At 39.3% G+C, this 14902-nt stretch overlaps 1 protein-coding gene and 1 long non-coding RNA gene across 6 annotated transcripts in view; one reads left to right on the top strand and one right to left on the bottom strand.

Annotated features, from left to right (window-relative positions):
• Positions 1-551: 551 nt before the first annotated feature.
• Positions 552-4698, bottom strand: dad1 (defender against cell death 1). The gene is made up of 3 exons (XM_073041344.1): positions 4406-4698; positions 1878-2010; positions 552-690 (listed from the first exon to the last, which is right to left on the bottom strand). Exons 1-2 carry the CDS (start codon positions 4614-4616, stop codon positions 1880-1882), a joined length of 342 nt encoding a protein of 113 aa, XP_072897445.1. The 5' UTR covers positions 4617-4698; the 3' UTR covers positions 552-690; positions 1878-1879.
• Positions 4699-4728: 30 nt separating this feature from the next.
• The window catches only part of LOC140725639 (uncharacterized), a 37743-nt gene continuing 27569 nt past the window's right edge, over positions 4729-14902 (top strand). For 4 of the 5 annotated variants that reach the window (XR_012098397.1, XR_012098398.1, XR_012098396.1 and 1 more), the window contains exons 1-3: positions 4853-5120; positions 7021-7139; positions 11143-11198. This is a non-coding gene — a long non-coding RNA (uncharacterized lncRNA). The other variant, XR_012098399.1, reaches the window with a different exon arrangement.

Raw genomic sequence — 14902 nt, 5'->3', positions numbered from 1 at the left:
CACCCCCCTTCCAGTTTCACCTATTACCTACTTACTTGTATTTCTTCCTCCCCTCCCCCACCTTCTTTTTGACTTCTCAGCATTTTTTTCTCCAGTTCTGATGAAGGGTCTTGGCCCAAAGCTTTGTAACTTCCCAAGGCTTTGAGTGCCTCTATACAAAATAATTATGAAAAGGTTTGCATGTTTAATTATTAGGCATTATCAGAGTTTTGCTCGATTACTAATGCTCTCTGAACAGGAGTATGTACAACCTTTTTAAGCAAAAAAATAATTTGCTTGTTTTCACTTCACATAACCACTTTAAGTCAGTCTGCTCCTATCCCAGCAAAATAGCTAAGTGCAGAAAGTCAATATTGCCTCACCAAAATAACATGTAACATTTGGAATGTTATCCTTGTTGGCAACTTCAATGTTCTGTAACAAAACTGAATTTGTCACAGACAAAAATTAGCTGATTTAATATTAACCTGCAGCTGAATTCAACGTTACATCTTTGAGCAATTTCTAATCCATCTTAATTCTCCAGTAACTAATTAAGATGTAATCAAGCATTTTGTAAAAGACTCTCTTTAATTTTGTTTTTTTTTACATATGGAATGAAACAGATTTTGTAAACAAAATTCAGACTGATCCAACGCAGTATCAAACCAGGCTCCAAACTGCTGGGGTTACATTATTCCTGCCGCACAGCTACAAAACAAAAAAAAGTTAGGTTACAGTCAGATCAGCTACAAGTTAAAAGGCAGAGCAGGCTGAGTGTCCTACTCATGTTCCCAATTCTTTGTTCAATGCCAACAAATGCCATCTAATTCTGTTAATATACCTTAAATTTTCTCTCAAAATTGCTGACAGCATTGTGCCCCTTCACTGGGGAAACATTTAGCTTCCATCACTCAAAATGACAGGTTTCTAAGAATTTTATTTCAAACCCCACTACAGATAAACTCACACCAAGAAAAAGACTTAAGGGCATGATGGTCACATTTCAAATCTCATTTGTACCTTCTGAAATTTAACCTTCATAATTTATGGGCTAGACCCAAACATCTGGTTCACCTGCCGTCTTTCAGAAGTGATGTCAAAATCCATCTACCTTTTGTGATGATCCCATAGCACTTTTTAAAAGAGCATTAAGTTCCTAACCGATATTTATCAGTTACCCATCATCAATACATAACCTAGTCTCTACAATACTGTGCACAAATTTTGTTTCCCGTTTCTGGTACTAATACAGCAGTAATTATAGACAACTGATTTTACTTTTAAGGGGTTAAGCATTTTGAAAAATCCAGAAGTCATGAGGCACTATATTAAAAAATCACTTTGTGACTTGGTGTTATAAAAAATCCTAGCAAAGGAAAATTTCTGATCTATCACATCCCAAAAACTCATGGGGAGAAAAGCACAAGGGAATGTATTTGACTTCATCACTACAAATATTTAATAAGTCAAGCAAGACAAAGAAAATGGCTTTTAAAAACTGATTCCAAATTACCCAAGATCATAATCAGGGTAATATTTATTCAGTATCAATTGGGATGGAACTCAGATCAGCCACATTCACAGAATGTATTAATATCATTAATGTCTGTGTGGTACCACAACTAGTTCCACTACCCTTCTGAATATGCCTCTGACATATTTCAAGTTGATATTCTCAGATAACTTAGCATATAAAACTTATTCCACTTTGTTTTTTCATGATTTACATTTCAGGAGAACTGAAAATATGAAGAGTCAGAAGCCAACGAAAGTTAATTCTTTTCTTCCCACTCTTAACTAGCTTCACAAAGTTTTACTATTCCCAGCACATTAGACAATACAGTACAAAGAACAAAAAAAAGCTGAACAGCAATTCTTCCACTCATCATACATACCTTCAGCCTATGAAGTTGATCACCACCAAATGAAGGATGGTACTGGCAAAGAGGAAGTCAGCAAATGCACGTTCCGGTGAAGTGCCAATGAAATCACCTTTATTCTGAGGATTAATCTGTATCCGCAAACAAACTGTGGTGACAGAAAAAACAGTCTAAGCAAAGCACTTCAAGGTTCCAACAAAAAAAATACATAAACATAAAAATATTAAATTGACCTTTGGTCACAAGTCCAAAAAGAAGCCCACTATTCAATTTACACTAACCTCACTGGATGGCAATCAAGAACACAACACCCATTTCAAACACATTCAACATAATTAAAGAGCATCAAGTAATGGCCCATAGAGTATAATGGCATAATAACTCATCTCAAATCAAATGTAAGTTGATTTTTTTTTAAACAATTGCACATCACTGGGTTCATTGTTTCTTTTTCCTGACCAGGCAGTTGTGGTAGAGGATGACTTTGTTCCACTCCCATATTGGGACTCATTAGCTTTCTCTTAACCCACAATGAATGGGGCAGGAAATAGCTGATTGTTCCTTCTCCACTATGAAAGGTCATAGGCCAGATATAACAGAGTATCAGTGGAGTTGCTTGAAATTGTAAGAGGATTCGAGTATATCCTTGAACCTTTCCTCCCATATGCCTGGTAATCTCTTCCCATGACAGAGCTCATGAAGAGTGTTTGGTGTTAGGCAAGCAATTGATACGAGATGCACAAACTAGTGCGCATGGCACCCCAATAATGGGGATACTGTATGAGCTGATATAACTGATATTGGTTGACTTGTTCTTCCAATGAGTTTGATGACTTTGAGAAAACAGCATATTTTTCCAGTGCCTAAGATGCTGTTTAACAAAGCACATATAAGGCAGGGGATCACTGTGCAGAGACAATCAATTATTTATTTAGCGATACAGCACAGAATAGGCCCTTCTGGCCCTTCGAGCTATGCTGCCTCAGCAACACCCCAACAAACCCAATTAACCCTAACCTAATCATAGAACAATTTAAAATGACCAACTAATCTTTGGATTGCAGCAGGAAACTAGAGCACCCAGAGAAAACCTACACATTTCACAGAGAGGGTGGGCAGACTCCTTACAGATGGCACCAGAACATCTGCTGAAACTCTGAACTCCGGAATGCTCTGAGCCATAACAGCATCACACTAACTGCTACATTATGCTACAGCAAACTATGCCCCAGATCTGGAGGTCTTTTATAGAACACAGAAAACCGACAGCACAATACAGGCCCTTCAGCCCACAACGCTGTGCTGAACATGTACTTACTTTAGAAATTACCTAGGGTGACCCATAGCCCTCTATTTTTCTAAGCTCCATGTACTTATCCAGGAGTCTCTTAAAAGGCCCTATTGTATCTGCCTCTACAGTCGCCAGCAGCCCATTCCACACCCTCACCACCCTCTGCGTAAAAAACTTGCCCCTGACATCTCCTCTTACCTACTTCCAAGCACCATAAAACTATGCCCTCTCATGTTAGCCACTTCAGCCCTGGGAAAAAGCCTCTGACTATCCACACGATCAATGCCTCTCATCATCTTATATACCTCTATCAGTTCACCTCTCATCCTCCATCGCTCCAAGGAGAAAAGGCCAAGTTCACTCTCAAAGGCTTTGACAGAATATTTAGTGATGTCTACCTTCACTAAGAGATGGTAATCCTAAGAAATCCTTCACTAAGGATTTGGGAAGTAGTCTGCACTTGTCAATGTCATGCCTCAAACATCAATTGATAGAGGACTCAGTAAAGCAGCAGAAGCAAATTGGTGATGGACTGGTGGTTTGCAAATGTCAATGCAAGGCCAACCTCTCCAATGCTTCAGCGAATGCACTCAACTTCTGAACAGGCACCAATTCTTGACTACTGAAGACTGACCAAACTTGGTTATGAAGTGTTGTCATAAGAAAGTTTGTGGTGGCAAAATGTGACATTGCACTAAAAAAGCTTGACAAAAGTGTTAGGACAATACCATGACAATCCCAAGCACACTGTGGGAAACTATACATAGCCTATTTCAACCTCACCAATGCACTTGAGTCCATGGGTTGGGATTACTGTGAAATAACCTCCTCAAATTTTGCTTCCCACAAAAATATCATCTACAAGAGAAAATCTGCAGATACTGGAAATCTGAGCAACATACACGAAACGCTGCAAGAACTAAGCAAGCCAGGCAGCATCTATGGACGTTTCGGGCCGAAACCCTTCCAAGGAAAATCATCTTGTTCTTTGGTGACATGCAATCCAATGGGTTTACCAAAGTGTCAAACAAAGCTGTATTGCTCCCCAGTACTTACCTCACCCGCCCACAAGACAACCATCCTCACTCACAATCCAGATTCTCCTTCCTTTTGCATATTTTTTTACTTTGGCCCCAGCTTCCCACACTACCCAAATCTCCTGTCTCTCACACAAGGCCCCGCAAAAGGCCTGTACCCTCTCAGCCTCCCCTGCTCCTAACTCCCGCCCCGATTCTCGAACCCTTGTCCTCACCCGCCAGCACGAAAGAGCCCACGCAGGCGATGAAGCCGGACAGGAACGAGTTGAAGGGGAAGGTGCCGACCAGCGCGCAGTATAGGAACTGGGTGACGCCGCTCAGCGCCATGTACAGCAGGTAGGAGTCGAGCAGTTTCAGCCGGAGAGGAGTGCCGGCCGCATACTCCTGGGAGAAGCGGCTGAGCACCGAGAAAACCGAGCTACGCATTGTCAAAGTGGAGCCTGACTGCGGAAAGGCAGCGGTACCTTGCACACACGTCAGCAAACTCGTCCCCACACTAACTCGTCCGACCTGACCCCTGGTTACTGCGGCCGCGCAAGCACCGTTCCGCCCTACTGGTGATCACCACCATTTACAGCTTTTGACTATTTTTATATGATTTTAAAGCTATTTGTTTCAAAAGAGATCAAATATCCCCTTCAGGATTTACCGCTGGTAAGTTTCTGTCAATTTCCAAGTGAAATAAAAGAAGGCTAATTCATCCCCAGGGGTTATTGCCTGCTCAAATCAATTCCGTCCCCTAACAAATTTCCCTTATAACTGGTTCTCATCTCTGATTATAACACTCGACAATACACTGGACCCGAGGTAACTTAAAATGGCTAATTGACCTACTAATTCGCTTTGGGATGTGAAGGGAAACCGGAGCATCTGAGGAAATCCACCTGATCAAAGAGAGAATGTGCGAAGTCCATAACGACAGCACCAGAGGTTAGTATTGAACCGAAGTTAGTGGTGCTAAAAGGTTTCGCTGTACTAGATACACTACTGTGCCAACCTTCAAACACCACCAGACATTCTTTTCTAAGAAGTTATTGCCCCTGAGAAGCTAGTGTTTAGCTCCCATAAGGTTGTTGGGGAGGAAGTTACGTAACTGGAGGAACAACTCAGGATGATGTACAGCTGAGAGGAAAACTTGTCGTTTTTAAAAGTTCAAAGAAAAATTTATTATCAGAGTACATACATGTCGCCACATACAATCCTGAGATTATTTTTCTGCGGGCATACTTAGCAAATCTATAGAACAGTAACTATAAACAGGATCAATGAATAACAAACTGTAAACGCAAGAGTCATTAAAGTGAGACCATTGGATGTGGGAACACCAGAAAGAGAATGAGTGTAGTTATCTTCTTTTGCTTAAGAGCCTGATGGTGCGTACTAGTATCTGTCCTTGAACCTGGCGCGAGTCCTGAGGCAATTGTACTTTCTACCTGCTGACAGCAGTGAAAAAGAACATGGCCTGGGTGGTGAGGATCTTTGATGATGGGCGCTGCTTTTCTACAGTGAATTTTCATGTAGATGTGCTCAATAGTTGGGAGAGCTTTACCCGTGATGTACTGGGCCAAATCCACGACCTTTTGTAGGATTTTCCACTCAAAGGGATTGGTGTTCCCATCACAGGCTGTAATGCAGCAAGTCACCACACATCTATAGAAGTTTGCCAAGGTTTTTGATGGCATGCTGGATCTCCGCGGACTCCTAAGGAAGTAGAGGCGCTCTCGTGCTTTCTTCGCAATTATATTTATATGATGGGTCCAGGACACTCATGCACCCACTGGTCTTGGCTTCTTAATAGATGAGGTTGAATGTTTGGGAAGAGCTGCTGGGGTTGTCTAAATGATGTCCCATTCTTTTGATGGCACACAGTAAAGCGACAATGCTGAAGGGAATGACCTTTCGAGTTGCAAGCAAGGTGCCTAGGTACTGTTGGAAGTATATTCATTGATTGAAGAGGAAGGAGTGCATCAGATTCCTGACTTGTGCTACAGAGATGATGGAAAGGCATTCAGATTTCAGGGTGCATTTATTCAATTTTTAATGTGGTAGACTATCCGAAACACTTCACAGGGCATTAATAAATAATATTTGTCATCCAGTCACATGAATGGATAAGAAGGGAAGTCACCAAAAGAGGATTTAAGCAGGATTTTAAAGAAGAGTAGGAAATTGGATAGGTTTATGATGAAAATCTCAGAGATTCAAACAATGGCACAGTCACCAATAATAAAGCAATTTAAAGGCTAGAAATGGAAAAGCACAGACACTGTAACTCTCAGAAATTGTTATGGAGTAGAAGCACATTTTGAATACAAATACTTTGAAATCAAGGCTTTGCAAAATCATCATTTATTGTAGGTCAGAAACACAAGGAATGAGTTTCAACAATGATGCGAGTTACAATCTGGGCCCCAGCAGAATTCTTCCTTGCCTGGAAACATTCATCGACCCCCTGGGTATTTATCCACTTTTATGCCTACTTAAACTTGCCCCACCCCCTTGTTCCAAATGAAGAAAGCCAACAAGCAATGGAAGGCAGATTCCTTCAGGAGGGAAAGTTTCCAGAACCTCTACATCTATCATCTTCAGCAACTTTTCAAGCCCATCCTACGTTTTGTTATATTGTGGATCATCAGAGCAACTATAGATGGTTAATAAAAACACATTTACCAATATCACCAAATAAGTATAAAAAGTCATGTCACCATGCAGCAGAGGGTGCTGGACCATGTTAGATTGAAAGGGCAGAATGTGGGATGAGGTTCACAGAACATATTTTCCATAGCACAAATAACCCAGAATTTCTCTATGATTATCCTTCTCCTTTCAGCTATGTCTGCACTAAGGCATCCTGTCAGGAATCTCACAACTCCCAAGAAAGAGAAAGGAAAGCCAAAATAAAATCAAGACAACTAGAGGAAAATCTGTTCAAATGTCAAGTGGAAAAAGGTAATGATAAATTCCATAAATGGTTAAAAATTCTCATTTTAACCATATATAACCATATAACAATTACAGCACGGAAACAGGCCATCTCGGCCCTTCTAGTCCGTACCAACGCTTACACTCACCTAGTCCCACTGGCCCGCACTCAGCCCATAACCCTCCATTCCTTTCCTGTCCATATACCTATCCAATTTTACTTTAAATGACAATATCGAATCTGCCTCTACCACTTCTACTAGAAGCACATTCCACACAGCTACCACTCTCTGAGTAAAGAAATTCCCCCTCGTGTTACCCTTAAACTTTTTCCCCCTAACTCTCAAATCATGTCCTCTTGTTTGAATCTCCCCTACTCTCAATGGAAAAAGCCTATCCATGTCAACTCGATCTATCCCCCTCATTATTTTAAATACCTCTATCAAGTCCCCCCTCAACCTTTTACGCTCCAAAGAATAAAGACCTAACTTGTTCAACCTCTACCTGTAACTTAGGTGCTGAAACCCAGGTAACATTCTAGTAAATATTCTCTGTACTCTCTCTATTTTGTTGATATCTTTCCTATAATTTGATGACCAGAACTGTACACAATACTCCAAATTCGGCCTCACCAATGCCTTGTACAATTTTAACATTACATCCCAACTCCTATACTCAATGCTCTGATTTATAAAGGCCAGCATACCAAAAGCTTTCTTCACCACCCAAAATCTTTCAGAATCTTTTCCATGATATACATCCTCGGCATTCACTTCGACTGTCAGCAACTGTGGATTCCACCAGTCCAGGTAGGGTAATGGCAGAAGGCCATTTCATTGGCTCTTCACTCCACCCTGGAACATCAGGATGCTCTTTATTGACTTCACCTTGGCATTCAATACTGTCATCCCCTCAAAACTAATAAATAAGCTTCAAGACCTTGGTCTCAATATCTCCTTGTGCAATTGGTTGCTCTATTTTCTCACTTGTAGACCCCAGTCAGTTCGGATTGGCAACCTCTCCTCCATAATCTCCATCAGCACAGGGGTACCAACAGGCTGTGTGCTTAGCCCCCCGCTTTCCTCACTTTATATTTATGACTGTGTGGCTAAACACAGCTCTAATGCCATATTTAACTTTCCCTATGACACACTGCCGTTGGCTGAATCAAAGGAGGTGATGAGATTGAAAATCTGTCTGAGTGCTACTGCAACAACAACCTCTCACTCAGTGTCCGCAGGACCAAGGAGGATGCTAGAGGCCTGGGAGCCAGTCCTCATTGGGGTACTACAAATATAAATGGTAACAGGTGTTAACATTTCAAACGATCTGTCCTGGCTCCAGCACGTAAGTGCCATTACGAAGAAAGCATAGCGACGCCTCTACTTCTCTAGAAGTTTGTGAAGATTTGGCATGACATCTATAACTTTGACAGACTTCTGTAGATGTGTGGTGGAGTGTATATTGTCTGTTCACATTACAGCCTGGTATGGAAACACTAATGCCCTTGAACAGAAAATCCTTTAAAAAGTAGTGGATACAGCCCAGTCCATCGTCAAGGACCCCCACCACCATGCTCGCTTCTCAGTGTTGCCATCAAGAAGGTACAGGAGCCTCAGAACCAACACCTCCAGGTTCAGGAAAAGTTATTAACCTTTAGCCATCAGGCTCTTGAACCAGCGGGGAGAACTTCACCCCACTTCATTCGCCCATCACTAAACTGTTCCCACAACTTATGGACACACTTTCAAGGACTCTTCACCTCAAGTTCTTGATATTGATTGCTTTTTTTTCTTTTGTATTTGCACAGTGTGTTGTCTTTTGCAAATTGCTGTTTGTCCACACTGCCGGGTGCAGTCTTTCATTGATTCTATTGTGTTTCTTGGATTTTCTGAGTATGCCTGCAAGAAAATGAATCTCAGGATTGTATATGGTGTCATATATGTACTTTGATAACTGTACTTTGAACTTTGAACTTCGATCTAAGCAATCAGAAGACATCCTGATTAAAGGTGTAATTCCTTTCGTACTCATGTTCTCCATTTTATTTTGAGAGGAAGAAAATGTTGTATTCAGGAATCACTGATGTTTTCCACTGTGTGCTATTTTGATTTATCTTCACATCTTCACAGTGATGCCTGTTCCTGAAAACTGATTATTGATGAATCCTTGCATAGTTTTACTAAGCAATTATTGACCTTTTGTTAAAAGCAGGCTTTGTCTTTGCATTATGTTTTTATTACACATTTTGTGACTCTTCTACATACACCATTTTCTCACGTTTTTAAAATGTAGCATGTTCTATTTTCCAAGTGTTGCATTCATTGTTACCATAGTATCTGTGTATTTGAGACAGAACTTATTGTCTGCACAAACAGACTTAATTGCCAATATCTGTACATTCAGTGCACTGCAATTGTATGTGGTAGTACAAAAAAACCATTATTATCTCATGTAAATTTTGACCCATAGTTCTATTGAATCATAGAACTTTACATTAATAAAATAGGCCATTAAGTAAAAGTATTGTAAACAACATTCTAGATAATTGATTATATAATTAGTTTAATTCATGTATTAACTGTTTGCAATGGAATTAGAAACAGTTAGAAAAGCCTGGATTGGGGACAATCCTGCTACAATTACTCACCGCACTTAAGCAACTAAATTGGTCTAAGCAAAGAGCGTAATTCAACATTATGTTAAAGCATTAATTCATCCTTTTCATGAAAACATTGCAATTTAACATCTCATTTAACTTAAAACCTAATTGACATTGTCCAAACATAAATCATACAGCCCTGCATTTAATTTTAAAGCTTCTGTCTGAAGGAGTTCCTTTTGACTTACTTGTCATTTATACAATGGAAGGACAAAAAAAATAGCATTTCAGTTAACATTGTCCCATCTGTTGAGTTTACTCAAGCTGCTAAATCTCCTCTTGTGAGGCACACGATCCCAAACTGACCAGAGCAACTGTTAATGATTTTATTTACATGAATCAAGTTCGAATTTAGCCTTGCACTCTTTAGAGATTTTAAGAATAACAGATCAACAGTTCTCCAACAAAGTTCATTTGATAATTTTATAATGACTAAAGATGAAATTAATCATGAAATTAACCATAAGGAAGAGTAACATAGATTATCATAATGGATAAATAAAACCAGTTATTACACATTTTAGCATTTGGTCATTTATACCAACTTATGTATGTTCTCTGTGTTGTGATGTGGATCTATACTTGCAGATTATGATACAGTATTTTGCTGCTGAACACAGATCACTGAATTTACCAACTGGTAAACAAATAGCTATGGCTAGCACATCTGTGGTAAATTATATTTGCATGTGTATCAAAAAATATTTACCTAGAATAGCTAAAATTACTTAAACTTTTTCAGTGGGGTGAATTTTATGAAAATATATTTAGGATGAGGAAAAAAACAAATGGCTGGAATTGTGAAATATAGACAGCAAATGCTGCAAATAACAGACTGGACTTTTGTCTCTGTGTAGCGTACTTGATTTATTTACATATGTATGTAAATATATACCATGTGATTTTGTAAAATGAATAACTGTTAACAAAATCTTTATCTTTGAGTTGGAGACAATTAATTAAATCTAATTGAACTTTAGTCTTTACAGAAAGACAGATGGAGCTAATGGGGGTTCGAATGAAAAATATGGGACAGTAGACAGGTGCACCAGCATTTTGACCCTGTGGCCCAGATAAACAGGATGGTTGGATTAACCCTCTTCACTTCAAATGTACGTAACTCAGCCACCACTAGTGGGCGCAGTAACTGGAATTGTACCATGTTTACAGCTGTAACGATGGCCATTTGGACATCTCTACAACGGTCCTCTGCTCCACAGGTGACCCTCACACTCAATGGTTAATAATAGCTTATTTGCAAATCATGCTCTAAAGATCAAGAATAAAGCAGTGGCCCAGTGGTTTTTTGTTGGGGTGCTGTGACCTGTGAAGTGTAATTAATTGTGGCTGTTATTCATCCTCCTGTAGCTGGCAATCCTGACAGATGCAAATATATTGACTAAGAATATAGGAGACACAAGAAGGTGAGATAACCAATTTTTCCTTTAAGCCTAGTTTATGAGCCTCTCTGCTAAGAAATTTATACATGTTTATGTGCTACTCACGTATGAGTATGTTTAAACAACTTGTAGGTGTCAATATGCAGTAGTTCCCATTATCAAGGAAATTCATGAGTTTTTCATGCTGAAGGTTCTTAATTAATACTAATTAAATGTTAGATCAATTGTAACTGAAACTTACTGGCCATGTGCCGAAGTTGAAGAGTTAAACTGCATTACTGAGTTGTTCTGTCAACTTTAATGTATTGACAACATTTCACCACAAGGGAGCACTCTCTGAGCAAGTTCAATGCAGCCACTAGTCCATTTTCTGATCATATTTTATTTATATGTAAATTCGAAAAGGAATTTTTTTAGATTATTAATGAGAAATATCCTAAAGTAAAAATTTGAGAATGGTGTAGAATTATATAAAATGTGGTGTTTACTAAAATGCTTTAAACTATATTATAAACTTAATCTCGTAAATTTGGTTTTACAAGAATGGCTATGGTTGTCCTGAAATGATTAAACAATTCCACTTTGAATAAGTTAAAAAAACCAGATGATTAACAAAACAAATTCACAGGAAAAACAAAGTTCAGAAGTTATTTACTATCAAATTTACATTTATGTAGTCCTCAATGGAGTAAAATATCCCAAGGAATTCCACAGGAGCTTTATCAAACAAAAAAAAACGACATTAAGTCACAAAAGATAATATCAGGGCAGATAATCAAACACTTGGTACAGGAAGAAGGTTTTAACTGATATTGTAATAGAAGAGGTTTTCTAGAAAGCATTTCTACAGTTAGAAGCAATGCTAACTGGTAAGAGAGTGATTCAATTAATGATCAGTAAGTGACTAGGATTAGAATTAAAATAATTGCTTTTTATTCCACATTTAGTTCCACATTTTCATAAGTATGCCTCAGGATTGTATTCAGACAAAACTAACATCTAGCCTAAGGAGATACATGTAAAAGAAATGTCAGACTGCAAAATGCACAGTGGTAGAAAATATCCAGCCAGTCAGATGCTGGTGGCAGAAAGAGTAAAAAGAGCCAATATCACAGATAGATCCCCATTGAGTAGAATAGGCCAGTTCTGACACAAATAGAAAAAAATAATTATCTGAAGTTGAGCCTGCTCTGCCATTCAGTAAGATCATGGCTGATCTGACCATGGACTCATCGCCACCTACCTGCCTTTTCCCCATAACCCTTAATTCCCCGACTATGCAAAAATCTATTCAACCTTGTCTTAAATACATTCACTGAGGTAGCCTCAACTGCTTCATTGGGCAGAGAATTCCACAGATTCACCACTCTCTGGGAAAAGCATCTCCATCATCCTCCTCATCTCCATCCTAACTTGTTGAACTCAGTAATGAGTACCAAAGACTGCAACATTCTTAGGCAGAAAACAATGTGCTGTTCTTCAAGCTTAGATCAGATCTTGTTATAAAAAGTCAAGAGGCTCACAGTTGTCCCATAGAATGAATCCAGGTGCTCCACAAAGCAGACACCCAATCTGTTTCTGGTTTCTCTCATATAGAGAAGGCCACATGGTGAGCACCAAATGTTCTACATGAATTTGGAAGATGTGACCCTGGACTTGACATGGTGCTAAAGATAAGAGTATAACTGATGTTTTTAAGGGATCAGAGGTGGAAGAGTATAAAGTTCAGAGAGGCATGCATATGGAAGACAACATATAAGTGTCAGCAAAAATAATTATTCACATAGCCGTCCAAAATCTTTATGTTAGTATTTTAAAAAAAGGAATTTTCAGTTCTATATCAAAAGTAAACCCCCTCCGAAAATGAGATGCTGTCTTGTTCATAAAGTTGTTTTTGATCCATTGTGTTTCTACTTATTAATTTTTCTAGATTCTAAGTTCCAATAGTTTACACGAATCATTTTATCATGCTATAAACAGAGTAACACTATGATTGATTCAAATGTTTTTCATTCACAAAGTAGTTGTTGTTGATGAAAAACAGGCTTCAGATCTATTATAGTAGATCTTGTGCATTGTGAAACTCAGCAGCACAGAAAGAAATGTTAATTTGATTGTCCCTTAAGGCTCTCCATCTTTGTGGCTCCACTTGATTTCTGACTCAAATAATTCTCTGCTCTTAAGATCAATCTAACCCTTCCCTCCAACATAGCCTCCATTTTTCTATCATCCATGTGTCTATCTAAGAGTCTCTTAAATTTTCCTAATACTATATACTGGCCCCTGCCACAACCCCTGGCAGTGTGTTCCTTGCACCCACCACTCTATGTGTAAAGAAACCTAATTCTGACATCTTCATTATACTCTCCTCCTAGTACCTTCAAATTATGATCCTCCTTCTCTTCTCATCCCTTCTGACTTTCCTTCTTTTGATTATCACAAACAAGAGAAAATCTGCAGATGCTGGAAATCCAAGCAACACACTCAAAGTGCTGAAACATCGAAATGTCGACTGTACTTTTTTCCATAGATGCTGCCTGGCCTGCTGAGTTCCTCCAGCATTTTGTGTGTGTTGCTTCTTTTGATTATGTCCAGTGCTCGTGATTCTGTAATAACTATTTTCTCTCTTTCCCTCTCTTTCTTTGTGCTGTGACACCTCTCAAATGATTTTCAGAACTATTAATCTTCCTCCACCTTGAAAATCACTGAATGCATCCAGCTTAAATGCCCTGATTTAGACCATTTAGCAATGCGATAAGCAACAAGATCTTCTTCAAAATGTGTGTTGTCATCTTCTCAGCTGCTCCAAATGCAGTTCCAATGAAATGCTACAGTCCCCCATACTGATTCTTTCACTCACCATGCTGTTTGTGGGCAACCGTAATCATTCTGCTTCCCAGGTTTGACCTTTGTCCAAACATATTGAAGTATGGAAGGTTGGTCCAGAAAGTTAACTCACTTGGCATTCAGGAAGAAGTAGCCAATTGAATCCTACATCGGCTCAGTGGGAGAAGCTAGAGAGATGTAGCAGATGGTTGTATCTCTAACTGGACACCTGTGACTAGTAGCGTGCTGCAGGGATCTGTACTAGGTCCATTGTTGTTTATCATGTATATTACTATAAAGTGGATCAGCAAGTTTGCATATGAAACCAAAACTGAGGGCCCAGTGGAGAGCAAGAAAGACTATCAAAGTTTGCAGTGTAATCTTGACCAGCTGTCAAAATGGGCTGGAAAAAATGGCAGATGAAGATAATGCAGACAAATGTGAGGTGTCAAATAGAGGTGGGCAAACCAGAGTTCAGCTTACACAGTGAATGGTAGGGCTTGAGCTGTGCCATAGAACAAAGGGGCCTGGGAGTACGGATCTATTATTCCTTGCAAGTGGCATCACAGAGAGATGGGTCTGTAAAGAGAGTCTTTGACACATTGGCCTTCGTAAATCAGGGCACTGAATACAGGAGTTGGGATGCTATGTTGAAGCTGTACCAGATGTTAGTGAGGCTAAATTTAGAGTATCATGTGCAGTTCTGGTCACCTTCCTACAGGAAAGATATCAATGAGTTTGAAAGAGTGCAGAGAAAAGTTACAAGGATGTTGCTGGGACTTGAGGAATGATAGGGAAAGGCTGCATAAGTTAGGAGCACAGATATTTTAGAGGGATACAAAATTATGAGGTGTATAGATACAGTAAATACATGCAGCCTTTTTCCCCTCCGGTTGAGTGAG

The sequence above is a fragment of the Hemitrygon akajei genome, chromosome 1 (assembly GCF_048418815.1).
Source record: "Hemitrygon akajei chromosome 1, sHemAka1.3, whole genome shotgun sequence".
Classification (NCBI taxonomy): Eukaryota; Metazoa; Chordata; class Chondrichthyes; order Myliobatiformes; family Dasyatidae; genus Hemitrygon; species Hemitrygon akajei.
The sequence above is the reverse complement of the archived record's forward strand: the minus strand, read 5'-3'. Positions and strand labels throughout refer to the sequence as shown.

Excerpts from the sequence above, each read along its gene's own strand:
- dad1 (XM_073041344.1), bottom strand. The coding sequence starts at position 4,616 with ATGCGTAGCTCGGTTTTCTCGGTGCTCAGCCGCTTCTCCCAGGAGTAT. Across the intron at positions 2,011-4,405 it reads GGGCTCTTTCGTGCTGGCGG|TTTGTTTGCGGATACAGATT; the intron begins GTGAGGACAAGG and ends CTGTCACCACAG.